Source organism: Dendrobates tinctorius, unplaced genomic scaffold (assembly GCF_039654945.1).
Source record: "Dendrobates tinctorius isolate UK_male_01 unplaced genomic scaffold, ASM3965494v1 ptg000178l, whole genome shotgun sequence".
NCBI lineage: Eukaryota > Metazoa > Chordata > Amphibia > Anura > Dendrobatidae > Dendrobates > Dendrobates tinctorius.
In genome coordinates, this window is record NW_027361845.1 from 4,681,808 (window position 1) to 4,706,197 (window position 24,390).

Genomic DNA, 24,390 nt, shown 5'->3' on the forward strand with positions numbered 1-24,390 from the left:
CTTTTTTTTTAAAGTCTCTTCTCCACTTTGTATTTAGTGTTTCATTATTCCACAAATATAATGCTTGTGATGTTGATGTATTTTCTGCGCATGCGTCACATCCATCCCGTTTTCCTTAGTACGCATGCGTATTGCATTTGGTGACGACCTTCTCAGGTCCTGGCAGATACACAGTAGCAGCGTTACTCTTGTAGGTGAGGACGTGAGCCGTGTACTCATGAGCGGGTCCTCACTACAGCGCTGTGTCTTCCGCTGTGAGCAGGATTTTTATTGACCGTCTTTACCGCTGTTTGGTCCCCCGCGGCCGGTGCGGTGTGTACCGTCCTGCCAGGATGTCATGGAGGCCGCCGGAAGTTTACCTGGGAACCGGAAGCAGTTAGGCGGCCGTGCAGGAGAGCGGCGGTGAGCGCGGGAGCTGCTGTGATAGGGGGCGGTATTACCGGGGGTCTCTCGGAGTGTGCTGCCGGGCGGACCCCAGTGATGGTGGACGGAGCCGCACGATAGATGGCAGCGGTACACACTCCCCCTCACATCCAGCGACCTCAGCCGCTGCACAACAGCTTTCGTTTTGTGGAAACTTCATCTGTCATTGCCTTGAAAAAAGAAGTTCTGCTTCAGCTGCGGGTTGTGTTACCCTGAGGTATCGGGGGCTGACGAGGGCCCTGCGCTTCCTGCAATAATAATGTTATTTCTATAGCGCCGACATATTCCGCAGCACTTTACATTTCAGAGAGGACTTGTACAGACAATAGACATTACAGCATAACAATAATCACATAGATCATAACAGATACCGAGAGGAATGAGGGTCCTGCTCGCAAGCTTACAGTCTATGAGGAAAGAGGAGACACCAGGGCTGTGGAGTCCGTAAGCCACAGTTGCGACTCCGACTCCTGGATTTTATCCGACTCCTTCATAAATGGCCAATTCATAACAATAAATTTACTGTTGTAAAATATTAAACATCGTGCTTATTCAGTTTCTCACCATCATATAAGTAATCAGACCACTTACAGCAAAAACTACATTTATTAGAATACAATTAGAATGTAGCAAATAACTTTTCTAAACTGTAAGTAAATATGCAATAAACACTTTTATGCAGTTAATAAGAAGAAATCTATAAATTTGTCCGCAGAAAAAGTATTGCCTCTGTCAGATCCTCCTTCATGGATGCCCTCAAATCTGATCTAATTATTTTGAGAGCGGAGAACAACCTCTCTACACTAACTTGTGTTGGTGGCAAAGCAGTAACCACTCGGGCAACATCTCTGACAATGTCAGGATACAGAGGAATCTCTTGTTGCACTGTTATTTTTGATGAACGGTCAAATTTCTCAATTTCTTTTAGTGCACATGAAAAATTCTGCTGAAATGTACTGGCTGTGTTCCTTGATGGGGATGACTCTTCTTCTATGCGGGAACGCTTTGCACGGTCCTTGTGATCCAAATATTTTTCGAAATTAAATTCTTCAGTTGATGATGAGGGTGAAGATGTGGCAGGACGACCAAATTCTTCTTGTTCCTCCTGACTGTTCTGCAACCCTTTCATCCTTACTGCTATTTCAAACAGAGCTTCTTTTCCTTTACTTAGCTGTTGATCATCTAGAAGAATCCGATGCATTGGGTCTACATAAACAGCTGCCAAAAGAATGTTATTTTGTAATAGTAGCTCCTCTCTCCGTTTCATTGATGTAGCAATGCCACTTGCAATTAACCCTCCTCTTTGGGACAGGCGAAACATCAGGTTCTTCCACTCCTTTAAGAAAATACCTGGAGTTAAGTCCTCTGCTTGTAATTTTTTAGTCACTGTAAATGGGTGCTCTAGCAATTTTTCCAGCTCAGTCACCTGATTCCACTGACTTTCATTTAGCGTCAGTTGAGGGTTAGCCATGTCTACAAGAAAGGTTTTCAGTTCAACCAAGCGCTGAATCATTAAGTACTGCCCCATCGTGTGGCTTGATCAATAATTGCCCCTTTTCCAGCACGTCTCTTCAAAATTGAGTCAACTTTAGGGGTTCTGGCAACAGTAGTCAATTTTCTCACCTTGCCAATCAGTGCAGCAGCATGTCCTTCTTGCAGACTGTCTCTTATAGCCAGCTGTAGCGTATGCACAACACAGCGCATGTGATGAATGAAAGAACATATTGACACAGTTTCAACAAGATCATCTAAACTATCATGTTGCTGTTCATCTGAAGCAACTTCAGTTTGCTCCTCAGTTACAATACTGTGTTCCTCTATTTCAAACATTTATGTGTCTGTGGACCCAGAATGTTCTTCTAGCTGCTGGTCACCATCATTACTCTCATTCATTAGTTTAATAGTACTTATCATATTTGAAGCATTGTCAGTTACGACAGAAAGAACTTGCTCTTTTTTAAGTTCATAGTCTTGCAGAACCTTTTCCACCAAGACCTGGAGAAACTCACTGGTGTGATGAACTTTGGTGTCTTTTACTGCCAATGTCTTGGTAACTATTTCATTTTTGTCACAAACAAATCGGACATTGATGGCAAAATAGTTCACTCTGTGACGTGTGCAGGCATCCATTTTAAGAAACAGAAAGCGTCCCTTGAGAGTTTTTTTAAGTTCTTCCTTTTGTTTAAAAGCTTCTTCGATTACTAATTTTCTAATACTCTCTCTCTCCAGAGAAACACCAAGCTTGCGGGCCATTTCCCCATTCAGACACATAAAAGCTGGTCATGAAAATAATGAAATGGGCACACTATCCTTTACAACAAGCTCTGTGATCTGTTTTTTAAATGTATCTACTGTCATTGTCACAGTAACTTTGTCACTGACAAAATATCTTGCAACTGTTGGCTGCAAAGTTCTCTGCTCCTTTGTTTGGCTGGAAGAGCTGGGCACTGGTTCACTGGTTTGGATGCAGTCTTTCTCATCCACTGCTTTCAGTACTTCTGGATGAAAGTGCTGTAAATGTCTCTTTAGATTAGAAGCTCTGGTAGGAGCATTTTTATCTTTGCCTGAATATGCACTCATCTTGGCTTCACAGCATTTGTTTTCGTCTGGATCATTTGTCATACACTGACAGACATAATGTTTTCTATCTTGAGTGATGGTGAAATGTTCAAATACAGCTGATTTAATGTGATGCTTCTTTGACATTCTCAGGTTTTTAATTCTGCATTCACAATCCAAATGACAATTGTTTTTCCTAAAAACAATTGTACAAAATTATTGCCAGGTCGTACAACTGATATAGTGGTCAGTAATACTGTTATTATTCCTCATGTACTCACAGTTAACTGATGCAAAGTTTGTTGAAAGGATAATACTTCTTACAGTCTTCCTCTTCTGAGTAGCAGGCAGCTGTGAGATGCTTGGAAGACGCACACCTAGTATGATCTAGTCTAGAGGAGGAGCTTTACTACTAAGAATTTGCAACACATTTTCACTTTCAGTTTCATACATTGTAAGTAGGGGGGTTGGGGCAGCATGAGGTTAACCAAGTATAAGATTAGATAAGGGCAGTGGAGAACAGTGACACACAAGAAGTAAGAAATGTCTCTATCTCCAGCAGAACTGCTTATCACTGTTGTTCATAGTTTGATAGAACATATATATTTGAGTAACATTTATAAAATTCATATGAAAGTTCAATGAAATATTGAAATATGAAATATTAATACATTTTTTTTTAAAGCTGGAGTCGGAGTCGGTACATTTCTACCGACTCCAACCAAAACTAACTCCGACTCTCCGACTCCGACTCCACAGCCCTGGTAGACACGAAAGGTGGGTGGTAACAGCGGCTGGTCTTGTGCACTTCCTCCCTCAGGCTCTCCTGTCATGGCGGAGGGGAAGAAGATCGGGAACGCCGTCCTCCCCAGCGAGTCCATGAAAGTGATCGCAGAGTCTATCGGAGTCTCCCAGATATCGGAGGAGACGTGCCAGCTGCTCGCACAGGAAGTCAGCTTCAGGATAAAGGAGGTCTTCCAGGTCAGAGGTCACCGCCAGGGCTGGGATGCCTATGAAATACTACGTTATTATTATTATTTTATTTCTATAGCGCCGACATATTCCGCAGCACTTTACTTTATAGAGGGGACTTGTACAGACAATAGACATTACAGCATAACAATAATCACATAGATCATAACAGATACAAAGAGGAATGAGGGCCCTGCTCGCAAGCTTACAGTCTATGAGGAAAGAGGGGGAGACACGAAAGGTGGACGGTAACAGTTGCCCTGATTGTATGGACCAGCCATAGTGTAAGAATCGAGTGTTCCTGTTGCTGCATGAAACGGTTAACAGTCTAAATATGTAACAGTACAGACACAGAGGGCTATTAAATGCATAAAGGTGAGACCATGATGCGGGGAACCTGGTTATGGTAAAAAAAAAATTTGAATGAGTCACACAGGGATAGATTAGGTTGATGTGTTGAGGCGGTAGGCCAGTCTGAATAAATGCGTTTTCAGGGCACGCTTAAAATTGTGGGGATTGGGGACTAATCATATTGACCTGGGAAGTGCATTCCAGAGAATTGGCGCAGCACATGTATAGTCTTGGAGACGGGAGTGGGAGGTTCTGATTATTGAGGATGCTAACCTCAGGTCATCAGCAGAACGGAGGGCGCGGCTAGGGTGGTATACTGAAACAAGGGAGGAGATGTAGGGTGGTGCTGAGCCATGGAGGGCTTTGTGGGTGAGGGTAATAAGTTTATACTGAATTCTGGAGTGGATGGGTAGCCAGTGTAATGACTGGCACAAGGTAGAGGCATCGGTGTAACGATTGGTGAGGAATATGATCCTGGCTGCAGCATTCAAGAGAGATTGGAGGGGGGAAAGTTGGGTAAGAGGGAGACCGATTAGAAGAGAGTTACAATAGTCGAGACGAGAATGAATAAGGGAAGAAGCGTATAATTGGGTGTCATCAGCATATGTTCAATAATTACAGCCACTATAGGGCAGCACTCTGCTTCCCGGTCCCTCCACCTAGAAGGCAGCACTCTGCTTCCCGGTCCCTCCACCTAGAAGGCAGCACTCTGCTTCCCGGTCCCTCCACCTAGAAGGCAGCACTCTGCTTCCCGGTGCCGCCACCTAGAAGGCAGCACTCTGCTTCCCGGTCCCGCCACCTAGAAGGCAGCACTCTGCTTCCCGGTCCCGCCACCTAGAAGGCAGCACTCTGCTTCCCGGTCCCGCCACCTAGAAGGCAGCGCTCTGCTTCCCGGTCCCGCCACCTAGAAGGCAGCGCTCTGCTTCCCGGTCCCGCCACCTAGAAGGCAGCGCTCTGCTTCCCGGTCCCGCCACCTAGAAGGCAGCGCTCTGCTTCCCGGTCCCGCCACCTAGAAGGCAGCGCTCTGCTTCCCGGTCCCGCCACCTAGAAGGCAGCGCTCTGCTTCCCGGTCCCGCCACCTAGAAGGCAGCGCTCTGCTTCCCGGTCCCGCCACCTAGAAGGCAGCGCTCTGCTTCCCGGTCCCGCCACCTAGAAGGCAGCGCTCTGCTTCCCGGTCCCGCCACCTAGAAGGCAGCGCTCTGCTTCCCGGTCCCGCCACCTAGAAGGCAGCGCTCTGCTTCCCGGTCCCGCCACCTAGAAGGCAGCGCTCTGCTTCCCGGTCCCGCCACCTAGAAGGCAGCGCTCTGCTTCCCGGTCCCGCCACCTAGAAGGCAGTGCTCTCCTTTTCAGTCCCTCCTTAAGACAGGGCGGCACTCTTTAGGTCCCACTTCCAAGAGGCATAGCATTCTCTGTTTTCCAGTCCTGCTCCTTATAAGGCAGAGCTTTCCTCACTCTTGCCCCCTGAAAGGCGGTGCACTCATTCTCAGGCCTGCCCCCTAGAGGGCAGCACTTTATTTTTTTCAGTCTCATTTCCCTAGAAGGCTGCAATCTTTTTTCCTGTCCTGCTCCCTGGGATGCACCATTCTCATTTTTCCAGTCCCACCCCTAGGGAGCGACGCTTTCCTTTTTCAGTACCGCCCCCCAAAGGGTGATGCTCTATTTTTTACTGCTCCCTAGGGGCAACAGTTAACTTTTTCCTGGTTCTGGTCCCTTGGGTTTAGCGTTCTCCTTTTTACGGTCCTGTCCCTTAGAGGGCAGCACTCTGCTTTTCTCAGTCCCGCCCACTAGAGGGCGACACTCTCCTTCCAGTCCTGTTCCCTGGGGGGGCAGCACTCCACTCTTCTTTTTTTCGATCTCCCCCCCCCCCCCCAGAAGGTGACGCTCTCCACCTCCCCATCTTCCTTCCCAATTTCCCACTTTTTCTCTTTTCTCCAGGATTCGATGAAGTTCATGCATGTGGGCAAGAGACAGAAGCTCAACCCCAGCGACATCGATGCTGCTCTTAAGCTGAAGAATGTGGAGGTAAGGAGCAGGGGAGCGATTAGACCCTAGTGTCCCTGTGCCCCCACCCTCCACATCCCCCCACATCTGCTCGTATACCTGTATGTCTTATGCTCAATCCCTGCCTCTCCCGGCAGCCGATCTATGGATTCCACGCCAAGGAGTTCCTGCCCTTCCGTTACGCCAGTGGCGGAGGACGAGAGCTTCACTTCTATGAGGAAAAAGAGGTGGACCTGTGTGACATCATCAGCACCCCGCTACCCCGCGTTCCCCTCGACGTGTCCTTGAAAGGTGAGTGACCTGCAGATACTGTGGGTGTGCAGTATAGCGTTTAGTGGCCACCTGCTGGAGAAGTGATGCCCCCTGGGTCCTAGTATGCAGTCATATGATTCTTTTCAGGGCTGCCGATTCGTTCTCAGGCATCATGTGATATCATATAAATAGAAAGTTCTTACAATTCCATGTAGGTCACTGAACCTCTCATATAGTGACGACGTACGGCCCAATATCCTTCAGCTACACTGACCGAAGAGTAAGAAAAAACTTACAAGTCTCAGAAAATGGGTCACGGTGTCCAGTGTATTGTGGCGCGCCCTGAAAACAATACTGCAACTAGCTGGATTTTTTCCCTCTTTTTCCATTTTGCTGCACTTGGATTTTTTCCCCCATTTTTCAGTAAATGATGCAAAAAATAATTGGCGTCATTGAAGCTACATCTCGTATTTGGGCGGTTGTGTGGATGGGAAACAAAATGTTATGGCTCTTGCAAGACGGGGAGGAAAAAATAATGGTCAGGGCAGGGTTATAAATTAATAATTCCTGATTTTTTTGTTTTTTTGTTTTTTCCTTGCAGCTCACTGGCTGAGTATAGAAGGAGTGCAGCCGGCCATCCCCGAGAACCCTCCGCCAGGTGACATGTCTTCCCCTTTATCGTACATTATAGCCTCTTGTTTCTTCTCTTTTTTTTTATTCCTTTTTTTTTTTTCCCCTCCAGTTCCTAAGGAGCAGCAGAAGATCGAGGCCACTGAGCCGCTGAAGGCCGTGAAACCAGGACAAGAGGAAGCCAGAGGACTCGCAGGGAAAGGCCAGGGGGCCGGTGCGGTGGACGGTAAAGGTGAGCTTACGTCTGGTATACCTAGTCCTCCTCCTCCGTGGTGTCACCTGGTGGTTTATATGGCGCCCGTGTCTCTGGTCTTTTTAGGGAAGGATAAGAAGAACCCCATCCTGGAGGGCACTCCTCTGAAGCTGAAGCCGCGCAGTATCCACGAGCTGTCTGTGGAGCAGCAGCTGTACTACAAGGAGATCACCGAGGCTTGTGTCGGCTCCTGCGAGGCCAAGAGAGCGGTGAGTAGACGCGTCCTCTTCTCGAGTCATTCGTGGCGTCTCGTTACATTCCCTCATCTGTGTTTCTTCTGTAGGAAGCCCTGCAGAGCATCGCCACCGACCCCGGCCTGTATCAGATGCTGCCGCGGTTCAGCACCTTCATATCAGAAGGGGTGCGTTTTACAGTCATTTTTTTCTCCGGATTGGAGGACATCCGTGCCATGATAAAATTGTCTACAAGGTCCCTGGTCCAGCAGCCACACCCTTAAAAGGGTGTTCTACCTCATTGTACTCTATTCTTCACTTCTTCCTAAGATGAGGGCCACAGTTGAGGTTTTACACCCCATTCTGTCTCCTGCTTAGGTTCGTGTCAATGTGGTCCAAAATAACCTGGCCCTGCTCATCTACCTTATGAGAATGGTCAAAGCTTTGATGGACAATCCCACCCTATACCTAGAGAAATACGTAAGTATGAGGGGTCTTACATAGAATATGATCCATCCTGAGCTGCAGATCATAGAATGTACAGGTTATAATACTGTCCTCTGTACCAACTCTACTGCAGCTGCATGAGCTGATCCCGGCAGTGATGACCTGTATCGTCAGTCGGCAGCTATGTCTCCGGCCAGACGTGGACAATCACTGGGCGCTAAGAGACTTTGCTGCCCGACTTATAGCGCAGATCTGCAAGAACTTCAGCACAACCACGAACAACATCCAGTCACGAATTACCAAGACTTTCACCAAGGTGAGGAACTCTGTCATATAAAATACTGATAGGTATGTTACTACTATAATACTGCCCCCTATGTACAAGAATATAACTATTATAATACTGCCCCTATGTACAAGAATATAACTACTATAATACTGCCTCTATGTACAAGAATGTAACTGCTATAATACTGCCCCTATGTACAAGAATATAACTGCTATAATACTGCCCCTATGTACAAGAATATAACTACTATAACACTGATCCTATGTACAAGAATATAACTACTATAACACTGATCCTATGTACAAGAATATAACTACTATAATACTGCCCCTACGTGAAAGAATATAACTACTATAATACAGCCCCTATGTACAAGAATATAACTACTATAATACTGCCCCCTATGTACAAGAATATATCTACTATAATGCTGCCCCTATGTACAAGAATATAACTACTATAATACTGCTCCCTATGTACAAGAATGTAACTGCTATAATACTGCCCCTATGTACAAGAATATAACTGCTATAATACTGCCCCTATGTACCAAGAATATAACTACTATAATACTGCTCCTGTGCACAAGAATATAACTACTATAATACTGCTCCTATGTACAAGAATATATCTACTATAATGCTGCCCCTATGTACAAGAATATAACTACTATAATACTGCTCCCTATGTACAAGAATGTAACTGCTATAATACTGCCCCTATGTACAAGAATATAACTGCTATAATACTGCCCCTATGTACCAAGAATATAACTACTATAATACTGCTCCTGTGCACAAGAATATAACTACTATAATACTGCTCCTGTGCACAAGAATATAGCTACTATAATACTGCCACCTATATTCAAGAATGTAACTACTGTAACACTGCCCCCTATGTACAAGAATATAACTACTATAATACTGCCACCTATATACAAGAATATAACTACTATAATACAGCCCCTATGTACAAGAATATAACTACTATAATACTGCCCCCTATGTACAAGAATATATCTACTATAATACTGCCCCTATGTACAAGAATATATCTACTATAATACTGCCCCTATGTACAAGAATGTAACTGCTATAATACTGCCCCTATGTACAAGAATATAACTGCTATAATACTGCCCCTATGTACCAAGAATATAGCTACTATAATACTGCCACCTATATTCAAGAATATAACTACTGTAACACTGCCCCCTATGTACAAGAATATAACTACTATAATACTGCCACCTATATACAAGAATATAACTACTATAATACTGCTCCTATGTACAAGAATGTAACTGCTATAATACTGCCCCTATGTACAAGAATATAACTGCTATAATACTGCCCCTATGTACCAAGAATATAGCTACTATAATACTGCCACCTATATTCAAGAATATAACTACTGTAACACTGCCCCCTATGTACAAGAATATAACTACTATAATACTGCCACCTATATTCAAGAATATAACTACTATAATACTGCCCCCTATGTACAAGAATATATCTACTATAATACTGCCCCCTATGTACAAGAATATAACTACTATAATACTGCTCCCTATGTACAAGAATGTAACTGCTATAATACTGCCCCTATGTACAAGAATATAACTGCTATAATACTGCCCCTATGTACCAAGAATATAGCTACTATAATACTGCCACCTATATTCAAGAATATAACTACTGTAACACTGCCCCCTATGTACAAGAATATAACTACTATAATACTGCCACCTATATACAAGAATATAACTACTATAATACTGCTCCTATGTACAAGAATGTAACTGCTATAATACTGCCCCTATGTACAAGAATATAACTGCTATAATACTGCCCCTATGTACCAAGAATATAGCTACTATAATACTGCCACCTATATTCAAGAATATAACTACTGTAACACTGCCCCCTATGTACAAGAATATAACTACTATAATACTGCCACCTATATACAAGAATATAACTACTATAATACTGCCCCTATGTACAAGAATATATCTACTATAATACTGCTCCCTACGTACAAGAATATAACTACTGTAATACTGCACCTATGTACAAGAATGTAACTACTGTAATACTGCTCGTATGTGCAGTACTATATATATAACTATAATGCCGCCTCCTGAGTATTGGGAAGTGCCCGTCTCCTCTGTATGTACTCATGCTTTGCTCTTTCTCGCTCAGAGTTGGGTTGATGACCGCACGCCCTGGACCACACGATACGGGTCTATTGCCGGTCTGGCGGAGCTCGGGGCTGATGTGAGTTTCTGGAGATTATTTTCTGTGGGGATTGGGATATAAATGTGATTTTCCAGGACGTCCCTCCTGACAGTACCATGGAGGACGTCCCTCGCCTCCTTGCAGGGACAGGAAGAGCACACAAGAGGTTAAAAACAGTCTCCACCCCCATTCCCTCAGTATTTCTTCCTGTCCCTGCAGGGAGGAACGCACAAGAGGAGTCGGCTTACCGGAGGGTTCCAAGGGGCCCTGCCAATCCTTCCTCCTGTGAAACGGCCCCGGCGCTGAAACCCTCCTGGGTGGGGGTCCCTCAGTCACAGAGACCAGGGGAGGGACGAGCCCCCTGGGTAGAGCTGCTTCCTCCCGCAGCGGAGGCTCTCGGCTCCGACGCCGGCAGCAGCGCGGAGACCGGAAGTCGCGTGCGGAGAGACCGCGACGCCCTTCCGGTGACATCAGAGCGCCGGAAATACTGGCCGCCGGCGGGCTCTCTGAAGGAGCAGAGCGCGGCATCAGCGAGACAGGCAGCACCCGCCTGTCCTGACCTCGCAGAGGCTCACAGCAAGGATGGAGAACCAGGGCATAATCGACCCGGACGGGGTAAGTGCGCTTAGCGCAGACCGACCGAGACCCGGACTACCCAGATCAGAGCCTGACTGTCCCTCTCTTGCACTATGCAGGAAAAGGCACAACCGACAGCGCCCACTCCCACGACCAAGCAGGTGGAGAAAGACCCAGGGAAGCCCAATAAGTGTCCTGTATGCAGGGTTAAGCTCCGCAGCAAGCACAAGAAGTTGCTGTGTGACACCTGTACGGCCAAAGTAATGGAGGGCGAACAGCCGTCCCTCCTATTGGAGATGAGATCGCTGGTTCGAGAGGAGGTCCAGGCTTCCGTGGCCACCCTGTCCCAGCCAGTCCAGGTCCCAGTGCTAAGCGAACCAGACAGGAGATGGAGTCTAGTTCAGAGGAAGGTTCCTACTCCTCGGAGTCGGATCAGGAAGAAGGCGAGCTGGGCACTAGCGAACCGGAGTATGGGAAAAGATACCTCTTTTCCTCGGATGATACAGACAATCTGGTACAGGCGGTCAGAGACACAATGCAGATTGAGGAGGTCCAGAAACCTCAGTCCAGACAGGACACGATGTTCGGGGGCCTTAGGGCGCAGAGGAAAGTAGTATTCCCAGTGAGCGACCATGTGCGAGCTATGGTCCTGGAGGAATGGGAGGAGGCGGAAAAGCGTCTCTTGATATCTCGGGACTTTAAGAGACGTCTCCCCTTCGACCCCGAGGACATTAAAGAATGGGAAGTATTTCCCAAAATTGATGTCCCTGTGACAAAAGTGACCAAGAAAACAACGATCCCCTTTGAGGACGCGTCTAGTCTGAGGGACCCCATGGATAGGAAGGCGGATAACCTACTAAGGCAGGCCTGGGAAACATCAGCAGCCTTAATTAAAACAAACGTAGCAGCTACTTCGGTAGCAAGGTCTATGTTTTTATGGTTGGGGCAGTTAGAGGAACACTTAAATAATAAAACCCCAAGGGAGGAAATTATAGATTCACTTCCGATCATGAAATCAGCCACAGCCTTCGTAGTCGATGCATTTGCAGAATCCGTTAGAATTTCTGCTCGGAATGGCTCTTTGTCAAATTCGGCACACAGAGCCATCTGGTTAAAGACCTGGACGGGTGACAGAGCCTCTAAAAACAAGCTCTGTGCCCTTCCCTTCTCTGGGTTAAAAGTCTTTGGCCCAGCATTAGATGATATATTAGAAAAAGCATCCGATGTAAAGAAAGGGTTCCCTGAGGAAAGGAAACGTAGGGACCAGCCCTTTTGTAGACCCGGGGGATATAGGAGACAGCAGTACTATAGATACCAGAGGAGCTCTGAGAGGGGTTCCTATGGTAGCACCCACTCTAGAGCTGGAAGATCTAGAGCCCACCCTTCTGGATCTCGTACTAGATGCAGAAGAACATGACTATACCAACATAGGGGGTCGACTCAGAGAATTCAGTTCCCAGTGGTCTCAGATCACAAAAAATCAGTGGGTACTGAGAACAATAGCAGAGGGTTACCAAATAGAATTTTCATCCCCTCCCCCCGAAAGGTCCGTTTCTCCCCGCAGAATAGAAGACGACTCCCAGATGTGGGTCGACTTGAACTGGCAAACTCAGGTGTGATAATTCCGGTTCCCCGAGCAGAAATTGGGACGGGCCACTATTTGTCCCTATTTGCCATCGCGAAGCCATCCGGAGAATCCCGTACCATAAATCTGAATCCCTTAAATGCCTGGGTCACGTACAAAAAATTCCGAATGGAGTCAATCAGATCCACAGTCCATCTGATAGACAAGAATGCCCTGATATGTACCCTGGACCTGAAAAGTGCCTACTATCAGGTACCAATTCACCCAATGTCACAGAGATTCCTGAGGTTTGCAGTAAGACTTCAGAATCGGACCTGCCACTTTCAATTTCAGTGTCTTCCGTTTGGTCTGGCCTCGGCGCCTCGAGTCTTTACGAAGCTAATCGCGGAAGTGGTGGCGTTCCTAAGAAATCGGGAAATAATCATCATTCCATACCTAGATAACTTCCTCCTGGTGGCGAGATCAACAGAGGAACTGCGGCGACACAAGGAGAAGACAATAGAGGTTCTAGAGTTCCTGGGCTGGATCATAAACAAAGAAAAATCGGACCTAGTACCAGAAAGAAGAAAAAAATTTTTGGGAGTACTACTGGACTCCAGAAGCAGAACTTCCTTCTTACCACCAGAAAAACAGACAAGGATACGGGACAGCATGAAGGAACTTCAAAAAGGCTGTGTTTCCATCAGAGTAGCAATGCGCGCTCTGGGCCTCATGACATCCTGCATCCCTTGTATCCGATGGGCACAGTTCCATGCGAGAACCCTTCAAAAAGAAGTACTTGCCGCCTGGGATCATCACCAGACCTCCCTAGACAAGAAAATGGCTTTGTCTCCAGCAGTAAAAAGATGGTGTGGTGGATGCAGCGACAAAACCTAAGGAAAGGTGTCCCCTGGATCACCTCCCCATGCGTCATAATTACTACAGACGCCAACAAATGGGGCTGGGGGGCTCATCTAGAAGGCAGAATTCTTCTGGGAGAATGGCCGGCAAACATGTGGTCCACTTCCTCCAACTACAAGGAACTTTACGCCACATGGGAGGCTCTAAGAAGAAATTAGGACTGGCTAAAAAACCAACACGTCAAGATTCTATCGGACAATGTGACGGCGGTATCCTTCCTCCGGCATCAAGGAGGAACAAGGCATTGGGCACTCCAGGACCTGGCAAAAAAGATTTTATCCTGGGCAGAAAATACGGTTCTGTCAGTAACAGCCATCCATCTCGAAGGATCACAAAACACAGTGGCAGATTATTTAAGCAGGCAGAAGATCTGTCCTACAGAGTGGGAGCTGAACACAGAGATCTTTCAGAACTTATGCCAGCGCTGGGGAAGACCGCACATAGACCTCTTCGCAACCAGAAAGAATATGAAGACATACAGGTTTTCCTCTCTGAATCCACTGGACAATCCAGAAGGGGTAGACTCCCCAAGCCAGAAGTGGGGGCAGACTCTCTCATACGTATTTCCCCCGATAGCTCTCATTCCAGCCATCCTCAGGAAGATTCAGGAGGATCAGGCAAGAGTGCTACTGAGAGCACCTTATTGGCCGAAAAGGAGCTGGTTTCCACTCCTGGGGATTATGGCAGTAGATCCACCACTTCTGCTTCCACAGAGGGAAGACATCATTCACCAGGGGTCGGTTCACCACCAAGATCCAGGGAGATTTCACCTGTCAGCCTGGATCCTGAACGGCAGATCCTGAGGGCTCGAGGTCTGTCAGACCAGGTCATATCGACTATTCAGGCCAGCAGAAAACCCGTAACTTCTGCGATATACCACAAAATTTGGAAAAGATTCTGTCTAGATTGCGGCAGGCCCGACTCAGCGGAAGGAAAACCAGACATCCCAAAGATACTAGATTTCCTTCAGGCAGGCTTTAATAAAGGACTTAGGCCTAGCACGCTGAAGGTCCAGATCTCGGCATTAAGTGCCTTTCTTGATTACCCCTTGGCCTCCCATCCCTGGGTAATAAGATTTATCAGGGCAACTCAGAGGTTACGTCCCACAATCAGGAGGTCAGTCCCCCCATGGGATCTTAGTCTTGTCCTGCGGTCCCTTTGCTTAGGTCCCTTTTATCCATAGCCAGGAGATGCCCATTTCACATCGAACCATGAAGGTAGCATTCTAAAGCGCCCGTTACACATAGCGATATCGCTAGCAGTATCGCTGTAACATCACTGGTTTTGTGACGTAGCAGCAATATTGCTAGCGATATTGCTACATGTGATACTTACCTCCGACTGGCTCCCCCGCTGGTTATCGCTGATCGTGCGAGAACGTCCTGGAACATTTCTCGTCAGGCGCTTCCTGCTGGGCTTCCTGTGGCGCCGACGAGCGACTCGTGGACGCGGGCGGGAGGACGTCAGGATCGCCGCATCTGACACGTAAGTAGCGACCCCCGACCCCAGCGATGTCGCTGGTGAGATCTGCCTGTGTGGCAGCACTCTAGCGACCACTTAGCGATGCACCAGCGATCCATATCGTTGTCGGGATCGCTGGTGCATCGGTAAGTGTAACGGTACCCTTAGTGGCGATCACCACCGCAAAACGGATAAGTGAGATACGGGCGCTATCTATCCGAGACCCATATCTCCGGATCTGGGAGGATCGAATAATCATGAGATTAGACCCCACCTTTTTGCCTAAAGTTGCGTCAGTCCAAAACTTAAACCAGGAAATAATTTTGCCTTCCTTTTGTGAGAACCCCTCACATGACAAAGTAAGGGCCCTGCCCAAATTAGACGTACGCCAGGCAGTTATTGATTACATCGGGGCCACGCAGGGTTGGAGACAGGACCATAACCTATTTCTACTCTTTGGGGGGAAAAACAAAGGGAGAAAAGCCTCCATCGCGAGATGGATAACATCGCTAATCAGTTTAGCCTATTTCCCTCAGGGGGTTCGTCCCCCAGAAGGGTTAAAAGCTCACTCAACACGAGCTTTGTCAGTTTCCTGGGTAGAAAGGGCAGGGGCTTCAGTAAACCAAATCTGTAGGGCCGCCACCTGGTCCAGGTTGGACACCTTCTGTAAACATTACAAATTAGATGTATTATCTAACCAACAGACTGCTTTCGGGAGAATGGTTCTCCAGGCTGTCATCCCACCCTAAGGGGATACTTTGGTATTCTCCCTGGTGCTGTCAGGAGGGACGTCCTGGAAAATAGGCATTAGACCTACCGGTAATTATGTTTCCAGGAGTCCATCCTGACAGCACAGAGAGTTCCCTTCCCGAATTAATTATGTCATATGTCGTAATATGATTCTCTAAATAAAGTGTTGAGTTGCATCATCCACGGTGTGGTACTTGGAAAAACACTGAGGGAATGGGGGTGGAGACTGTTTTTAAACTCTTGAGTGCTCTTCCTGTCCCTGCAAGGAGGCGAGGGACGTCCTCCCTGGTGCTGTCAGGATGGACTCCTGGAAACATAATTACCGGTACGTCTAATGCCTATTTTTGGGTAATTTTGTTATTTTCTTTCTTGCAGGTAATTAAAACGCTGATTGTCCCTCGTCTGCAAATAGAAGGCGAGCGGCTGCGCAATATCCTGGAGGGTCAGGTGTTGTCCAACATCGATAAGATTGGAGCAGATCACGTGCAGAGCCTCCTGCTGGTAATGTGCGGAGTACAGATTGAATACAGCTTTATATGGATTTTGCTGGCCCCCGCGCACTGTACACAGCCCCCGCTGGCCTCCACGTACTGTACGCTGCTCCCCGCCGGCCCCCACGTACTGTACACTGCCGCCTCCACGTACTGTGTGCTGTCTCTACTGACCTCCACGTACTGTACTCTGCCCCCCGCCGGGCTCCACGTACTGTACTCTGCCCTTCGGCCCCCACGGCCTACATGTACTGTGTGCTGCCCCTACTGGCCTCCACGTACTGTACACTGCTCCCCGCCGGCCTCCACGTACTGTACACTGCTCCCCGCCGGCCTCCACGTACTGTGTGCTGTCTCTACTGACCTCCACGTACTGTACTCTGTCCCCCGCCGGCCTCCACGTACTGTACTCTGCCCTTCGCCGGCCCCCACGGCCTACATGTACTGTGTGCTGCCCCTACTGGCCTCCACGTACTTTACCGCTGCCCCCCGCCAGCCTCCACGTACTGTACGCTACCCCCCGCCGGCCTCCACGTACTGTACGCTGTCCCCACCGGCCTCCACGTACTGTACGCTGCCCCCTGCCGTCCTCCACATAGTATACGCTGGCGGTTTGTGCACATTATTGTAGCAGCTCTTGTGTCTTCCTGTAGAAACACACCGCCCCGGTTGTGGTGAAGCTTCGCACTCCTCCTGACGTGCCAGATGCCTACCGGGCTGATTACGGCTTTCTGGGCCCTACACTCTGCTCTCACGTGTTGAAGGCAAGAGCTCAGAGCGCATTACAAGGGCCACAGGTGAACCGGACCACCCTGACCGTCACTCAGGTACCTCTGAGCAGTATGCCACTTGTAGAGGCCCCTAGGAATATTATGTGGCCTGGGGACCCTTAACCAAGGACAAACCTCTAATCATGTTTTTGTGTCTTCTCTCGTCTCTTTGTACTTTCTGTCCTCTGTCAGCCTCGTCCCACTCTCACGCTGTCTCAGCCGTCCTCCGGCTCCATCACGCCGTCCCCTCGTACTCCAGGAATTATTAAGATGCCTGGGTCCTTGACTGGATCCTTGACTTTGCCAGTACAGACCTTAGTGAGCGCCCGTTCTGCAACTCCCACCCAGCCATCACCACCACCCACCAAGTACATCGTGGTGTCCTCAGCAGGGAGCAGCGGGACCCAGGTAACTTCCTATGGTGCCTCCATCGCTCCATACTGATGTGTTGTTTTCTTCTCTCTCACACTTCTTCTCTTCGTCTTTTGCCTCTTCTGCTTTCTCCTCCAGCTCCATCCTCCATGTTCTCTGTTCCTGCCTCATGCCCAGTTTTCTGTTTTGCCATTTTCTCCTCCCTGAGTCACTTTCTCCACACCGTGCCCTCTGCAGTTGCTCCAGCTCTCCCTGCTGTTTGCTCTCCGCCCGCCTCCTCGGTGCGCACCATCACTGCTCTGAGCTGCCCCTTGCCGCGGCTCGCCCTGAGCTCGCCGGCCCCCTTGCCGCGGCTCGCCCCGCGCTCGCCGGCCCCCTTGCTGCGGCTCGCCCCGCGCTCGCCGGCCCCCTTGCCGCGGCTCGCCCTGCGCTCCTGCTCACACTGACTCCTTCTGCTCCGTCCCTGTTTTCTACTTTCTGCACTCGCTGTTGTTTTCCTTCCACATCTCCATTTATAATTTTTGCTTATCCTCTTTCTCTCCAGGTCCTCACCTCCTCCAGCGGCCCCTCCCCATCCACATCTTGCCCCCCAGGGGTCCAGCCCATTGTGAAGCTGGTGTCAGGCGGTCAGAGCGCTGGTGTTGGTTCCACCACCGGGGGCAGTAGTGGAATGCAGAAATACATCGTTGTGTCTCTTCCAACTGCTGGAGACAGCAAGACCCCGCAACCGTCCCCTCCACCTTCCATAGAGACCCCTGGCTTGTGACACAGATTTTTTTTTTTTCCTGTGTGTGTGTATGGTGTATGACTGAGTGTGAGTGTCGTCGTGTCCGCTGTGGGTTACAGCTTGTTTATTTGGTGTAATACTATAGATATAAACATTTTGTTAATAAAATTGTAAAACCTTTTTTTGTTATTTTGCATCATAAAACCCAACATATAAAAAATGAGAGACCCCCGGGTACTGCTTGGGGCGCCCTCTGGTGGTTGCCCCTGCAGGGGTTCTAGTGCCACCTATTGTAGGTCAAAGCCTTGTGGTGGATATTGACCCTCCTATTACATGACAAGGAAACCAGAGGTTTCTGCGGTTGCGGACTGTTGTATCTGGGTTCTTCTCTCTGGTCAGAGCACTGTCCACCAGAAGATTGGTTGGCGCTGCACTCGCGGTTGCTTCCCATCTGGAGAAAGTGCACGGCCACCATATTGAGTTATTTCTGACTTTTGGCTCCCGTGACCTCCACTATCAATCACCTGGTCTTCTTAGATCTTAAGGGGAACCTGTCAGCAGGGTTTAGTATCCACAGTCGATACTAAACTCAATGTGAACACCCTAAGGCACATGTTCAAGATATGAAGAAACAAATGTAGCTTCAAATCTAGATCTGTTGGTAGGAAAGCCACTGCTAAATCTCCAAGGCCCATGAGAGGGGAGCAACTGTGCAGCTGCGTGTCACAGGCAGGGTGTGAAATCCAGTGCAGAGGTGACTGCTACTAAGCTTGTATCAAAGATACTGTGAGATGCTCTGGAGGCAGAGTAGCAGCAAGTGCATGCACTCTGCCATGAGTGTGCATACGTGTCTGAGAAGCTTCCTCCCAAGTAGCAGTTCTCTTGCAGTCTGCAGCACGTTTTCCTCTGAAATGTTACTCTATTTAACCTGTACATTAATCACTCCTGGACTGCCCATAGATTATAATTATCCAGCCGGTCCTTACTTTACTCTGCAGTGACATTCTAAAACATCACTGCAGAGTTAACAATTTGCCCATAAGTTATCACCATTATCAAACTGGTGTGTACCATAACCATATATACCTTATTCACTGGTTGGATACCCAAAAAAATTATTTTTGACTCCACAATATGGTACTAAAAAATTAATTTTTTATGAAACAATATATTAAAAATATATATAAAATCGTGTATCAAGAGAGGTGTACATCCAAAAACGAGGAACTTACAAAGGCCATAGGTTTATCCAGAACATTGCCATAATACCTAGTATTACTCATTTATTAATGTACTAGATGGTGGCCCGATTCTAACGCATCGGGTATTCTAGAATATATATGCAGTTTATTTTTGAAGATTTAATAATAATGCAATAATGCACCCCCCAATCCTGATATGCATGGTCCCCTCACCCCCCCCTATCCTGATATGCATGCTACCCCTCACCCCCCTATCCTGGTATGCATGGTCCCCTCGCCCCCCAATCCTGGTATGCATGCTACCCCTCAACCCCCAATCCTGGTATGCGTGGTCCCCTCGCCCCCCAATCCTGGTATGCGTGGTCCCCTCGCCCCCCAATCCTGGTATGCATGGTCCCCTCGCCCTCCCTATCCTGGTATGCATGGTCCCCTCGCCCTTCCTATCCTGGTATGCGTGGTCCCCTCAACCCCAATCCAGGTATGCGTGGTCCCCTCAACCCCAATCCTGGTATGCGTGGTCCCCTCACCCCCCAATCCTGGTATGCGTGGTCCCCTCACCCCCCAATCCTGGTATGCGTGGTCCCCTCACCCCCCAATCCTGGTATGCGTGGTCCCCTCACCCCCCAATCCTGGTATGCGTGGTCCCCTCACCCCCCAATCCTGGTATGCGTGGTCCCCTCACCCCCCAATCCTGGTATGCGTGGTCCCCTCACCCCCCAATCCTGGTATGCGTGGTCCCCTCACCCCCCCAATCCTGGTATGCGTGGTCCCCTCACCCCCCAATCCTGGTATGCGTGGTCCCCTCACCCCCCAATCCTGGTATGCATGGTCCCCTCGCCCCCCAATCCTGGTATGCGTGGTCCCCTCACCCCCCAATCCTGGTATGCGTGGTCCCCTCACCCCCCCAATCCTGGTATGCGTGGTCCCCTCACCCCCCAATCCTGGTATGCGTGGTCCCCTCGCCCCCCAATCCTGGTATGCGTGGTCCCTTCGCCCCCCAATCCTGGTATACATGGTCCCCTCGCCCCCCAATCCTGGTATGTATGGCCCCCTCGCCCCCCTTTCCGTGTAGCCGCGACCAATCACTGCCGCGGCATGTAAAAAAATATTTAAAAAATTTTAAAGTTATTCTCACCTTCCGACGGCCTCCTGTCTTCCAATTCCACATTCTTTCCTCGCATTCCCAGTAATGCTTTGCGGCTTAAACCGCTGATGACGTCGGTCTTATTTCTCTCTCACGAGAGTGACGTCATCAGCGGTCTAAGCCGCAAAGCATTACTGGGAACGCGAGGCCGGGCATGTGGAAAGAAGACAGGAGGCCGTCGGAAGGTGAAAATAACCTTTTTTTATTTTAATTCTCTTTTTTACAGATTAAGGCCTGCGCCCGACTGCGCCGGCCGCGACCAATCAGCGGCAGGCGCAGCTTACGATTACAAACAGCGGCGCCTGTCGCTGATTGGTTGCGGCCTACGATTTCGGTTACAGACAGACATGATAAGACGAATATATATATATACCGTTAGATGCCAATAGATCAACATAGTGCAAACCAAGCAATCAATAGATCTGTAACAATATGGAACGAAAGCAGCTAAAACTCCTGCGCAAAACAATGCAATACTCAGAAGGTTAATTGTTATGCCCCTTTGATAGCCACTTTGTGCACATAAAGGAGGAAACACGCTGGAGCTATTACTGTGTATATGAAGCTGCTGTTACGGCATTTCATAAATAATGAAAGTATGACCGCGTGCAAATCCCCCAAAATGAGCACCAACCGCTACACACAGTGTATTAGCATAGAGTAATTGATAGAGCAATCATACCTAATAATGGCGTGTGGAATCCCCTGTGATGGTGTGATATGTGGATGTCATTTTTTGTATATTCCTATTTTTAACAATTCCAGTTATTTTCATAGTGTTTTTCTTATTACATTGTGAGTCTACACTAGGGTGACCGGATCTCATATGGGGGGGAAAAAATGTCAGAATCTTGTTCGTCTGGACCCCACAAAACGATTCCCCTTTCCAGATATTGAGAGAGCCAAAATTTGAGCTCGATCAAACGACGTTAACCCGTGCCGCTCGTCGCTCAAAGTGTGAAAAAATCCAAATTGAGGTATTTTAAGATTTAGGTATTTTGCATAGTCTGTTAGACTATAAAGAATGTGACAACAACATTGCAGAAATAGCCCTGACCAAATTTTCGAACCATTTGTGGTATTTGAATGCAGAGTTGGTGGGATTATCGTTTTTTGATCCCACCATTACAGACAATGAAAAGTTGTTAATGGCTAATAAATTGCTCAGTAGCACAGATGAACCATCAGAGCACGCTAACCTACATGAGTTGATAATTTTACATAGTTATCTAATCTATTCTAGAGCTTTTGTTAAAGTAGTTTTTGAAACGTCAGAATCTAATGCTCGGCATTTGCTTACAACTTGCAGGACATATTGCTTTTGTTCTTCATCTTTTGTCAGAAGGTCGTTAAAGTCGGTTACTTCCTACCTCTTTTAATTTTTCTTTCCTAACTTTTGGATTTACAACCCTAGCGTGCTCTGATGGTTCATCTGTGCTACTGAGCAATTTGTTAGCCATTAACAACTTTTCATTGTAATGGTGGGATCAAAAAACGATAATCCCACCAACTCTGCATTCAAATACCACAAATGGTTCGAAAATTTGGTCAGGGCTATTTCTGCAATGTTGTTGTCACATTCTTTATAGTCTAACAGACTATGCAAAATAACTAAATCTTAAAATACCTCAATTTGGATTTTTTCAAACTTTGAGCGACGAGCGGCACGGGTTAACGTCGTTTGATCGAGCTCAAATTTTGGCTATCTCAATATCTGGAAAGGGGAATCGTTTTGTGGGGTCCAGACGGACAAAATTCCGACATCGATTTTTTTGCGGTCACCCTAGTCTACAGCCTCACTGTATCTGTCTCTTGATGACCCCCTGTAGTGCATTAATCCCTAAGGCCCTTTGTTCTCTTCTGGGAGGCTGTTATGCCGTGCTCACCAGGAGGCGGGGCTTCGGCTCCGACGTCACTCCCTCCGGTACGGCGGTCCCTCAGGGGTCCCCATCGGGTGCGCACGCGCAGCTCTCGTCCCCGGGTCTCCTCCTCCATGTCACGTTTGTGCTTGCTCGCTCCTGTCAGTGCTGTATAGGGCTCGGTCCTCTCTGGTATTGGAGGACCTGACCCGGAACCACTAGTGGTCATGTGCTTTCTGGCTAGGTCCTGACCCGGAACCAGTAGTAGTCATGTGCTATATCAGACGACCTCCCCCTAGGGGAGGTGCCTGATTATTGTTGTGCTTCCTGGCTGGGTCAGCTGTGTCCCAGCCTGGCTGTGCGCTGTTCTCAGGTCCTCTGCTATTCTGTGGTGCTCCTAGCACTTGCTCTGAACTCTTGTTGCGTCATGCTCAGTGGTGCCTCCTGGCACATCCTCTCGTATCCTGTCCCTTGTTTCTTGCTCAGCCGTGCCTCCTGGCATTCACTCTATTCCTGTGTTCTGTTACACCACCTGGCACGACTGTTGCCTCATTCTGTACCCTGTCGTTCTCCTTGCACACGTCCTGCTTTGCCTACCTCCGGATGGGTTACTTGCTACACGCCTTATGGGCCCACGTGTACCCGTCTAGCACTATCCTGTATTCAGCGCACTCCCGTGTACTCTCCTGTGTTCCCTAGTATCCTGCACCCTCCAGTCACACAGTCTCGTATCTCCTGTGAGCCGGCCGCCTGGTGCCAGCGGTCGTGGTATCGTATCCCCTGGGGCTTGCTCCTGACACTCCCTGTATAGGGGGTGGTCCTCACTAGGCTAGCTCGCCCTGGGAGGGTTGGTGCCGCGACCCAGAGGGTCCACTCCAGGAGTCGCTAACACTCTAACAGAGGCAACTTGTTTGACTACCCCTGGGCAAGGAAGGGGGTGGGGGGAAGAACGGCAGCTGGACAAGTCAGTTGCGGTAGAGACAAGTTGGTGAAAAGGCTGCATTTCAGAGAGAAGGACCCATTTTTATCCTCTGGTGCTAGAGTGTTTTGGAATCTCGTTTCCCTGGACATTTTATCCTGATACTGGACTGCATTCTTATTCTGGACTATCTTATCCTTTGTGTGGTGGACTGAATATGGACCTTTTCGTATTTTTGCCTGAATAAAGGTCTTGGAATTGTTCACTCTTCGCTTGCTCTGTTGATTGTGTGATACCAGAGAAGGACCCCGTGACAACTGGTGGCAGCAGTGGGATCAACAGAGCGTCACCCAATGGAGAACCACCCACAGAGTGAGTACAGAAATTGGACTGTATGCAGTTTACAGGAGAGAGCCAGAGACCTGGGCCTGAACTACCAGGGACTGACTAAAGAGGCCTTAATCGATCTACTGGTGGGCGCTAGCCCGGCCACCTCCTCCCAAATGTCTGAAGGATGAGCACTGGAGACAGGGATCCCCTTCCAGAAAAGCCAGTGGTTGGTGTGGTACGAAGAAGAGATGGCGGTTCTAGGCCCCGGCGTCTCAGGAGTACAAGGAGGAGGCTGCCCGCCGAGCACAGCGGAGACAGGAAGCAATGGAGCTTGAAAAAGGGAGTAACGCAATGTGGAGTGTAACCCCAACAATCCGGGAGCCTGTACGGGTCACCCGGACAGAGGTTAAGCCATTTGATGAGGCTTCCGGAGATGTGGAGGGGTTCTTCAAGGACTTTGAGCAGCAGTGTGCTGTGATGGAGGTGCCACACTCTAGCTGGATGCGTTTGTTAGTGGGGCTCCTGAACGGAAGCATGGCGGAGGCTTACCGAACCATTGATGCACTGCGGAATCGGGATTATAACATTGTAAAGCGGACTATCCTGGATTACCATGCTATCACCCCAGACTCATATAGGGCCAAGTTCCGAGACCTCCCATGCACCACGGGGGGATCGTTTAGGATGTATGCACATAAGATGTCCGAG

At 48.4% G+C, this 24,390-nt stretch overlaps 1 protein-coding gene across 3 annotated transcripts; it reads left to right on the plus strand.

The window, feature by feature from the left end:
• Window positions 1-102: 102 nt before the first annotated feature.
• Window positions 103-18,408, plus strand: TAF6 (TATA-box binding protein associated factor 6). Of its 3 annotated transcripts, none has more exons than XM_073551675.1 (15): window positions 103-194; window positions 3,803-3,963; window positions 6,241-6,327; window positions 6,444-6,597; window positions 7,160-7,216; window positions 7,301-7,420; window positions 7,508-7,650; window positions 7,725-7,802; window positions 7,993-8,094; window positions 8,195-8,377; window positions 10,561-10,635; window positions 16,244-16,369; window positions 17,013-17,186; window positions 17,322-17,537; window positions 18,046-18,408. In XM_073551675.1, exons 1-15 carry the CDS (start codon window positions 125-127, stop codon window positions 18,265-18,267), a joined length of 1,968 nt encoding a protein of 655 aa, XP_073407776.1. In that variant the 5' UTR covers window positions 103-124; the 3' UTR covers window positions 18,268-18,408. The 3 variants fall into 3 exon arrangements, with proteins under 3 accessions (XP_073407776.1, XP_073407778.1, XP_073407777.1); XM_073551677.1 differs by lacking the exon at window positions 103-194 and adding an exon at window positions 233-402; XM_073551676.1 differs by lacking the exon at window positions 103-194 and adding an exon at window positions 409-640.
• Window positions 18,409-24,390: the final 5,982 nt, after the last annotated feature.

What these genes read in the sequence shown, in the direction of transcription:
- TAF6 (XM_073551675.1), top strand. Translation starts at nt 125, where the DNA reads ATGCGTATTGCATTTGGTGACGACCTTCTCAGGTCCTGGCAGATACAC. An exon ending in CCTGCGAGGCCAAGAGAGCG is followed by an intron (nt 7,651 to 7,724) that starts GTGAGTAGACGC and finishes TTTCTTCTGTAG; the next exon opens with GAAGCCCTGCAGAGCATCGC. An exon ending in TGGCGGAGCTCGGGGCTGAT is followed by an intron (nt 10,636 to 16,243) that starts GTGAGTTTCTGG and finishes TCTTTCTTGCAG; the next exon opens with GTAATTAAAACGCTGATTGT.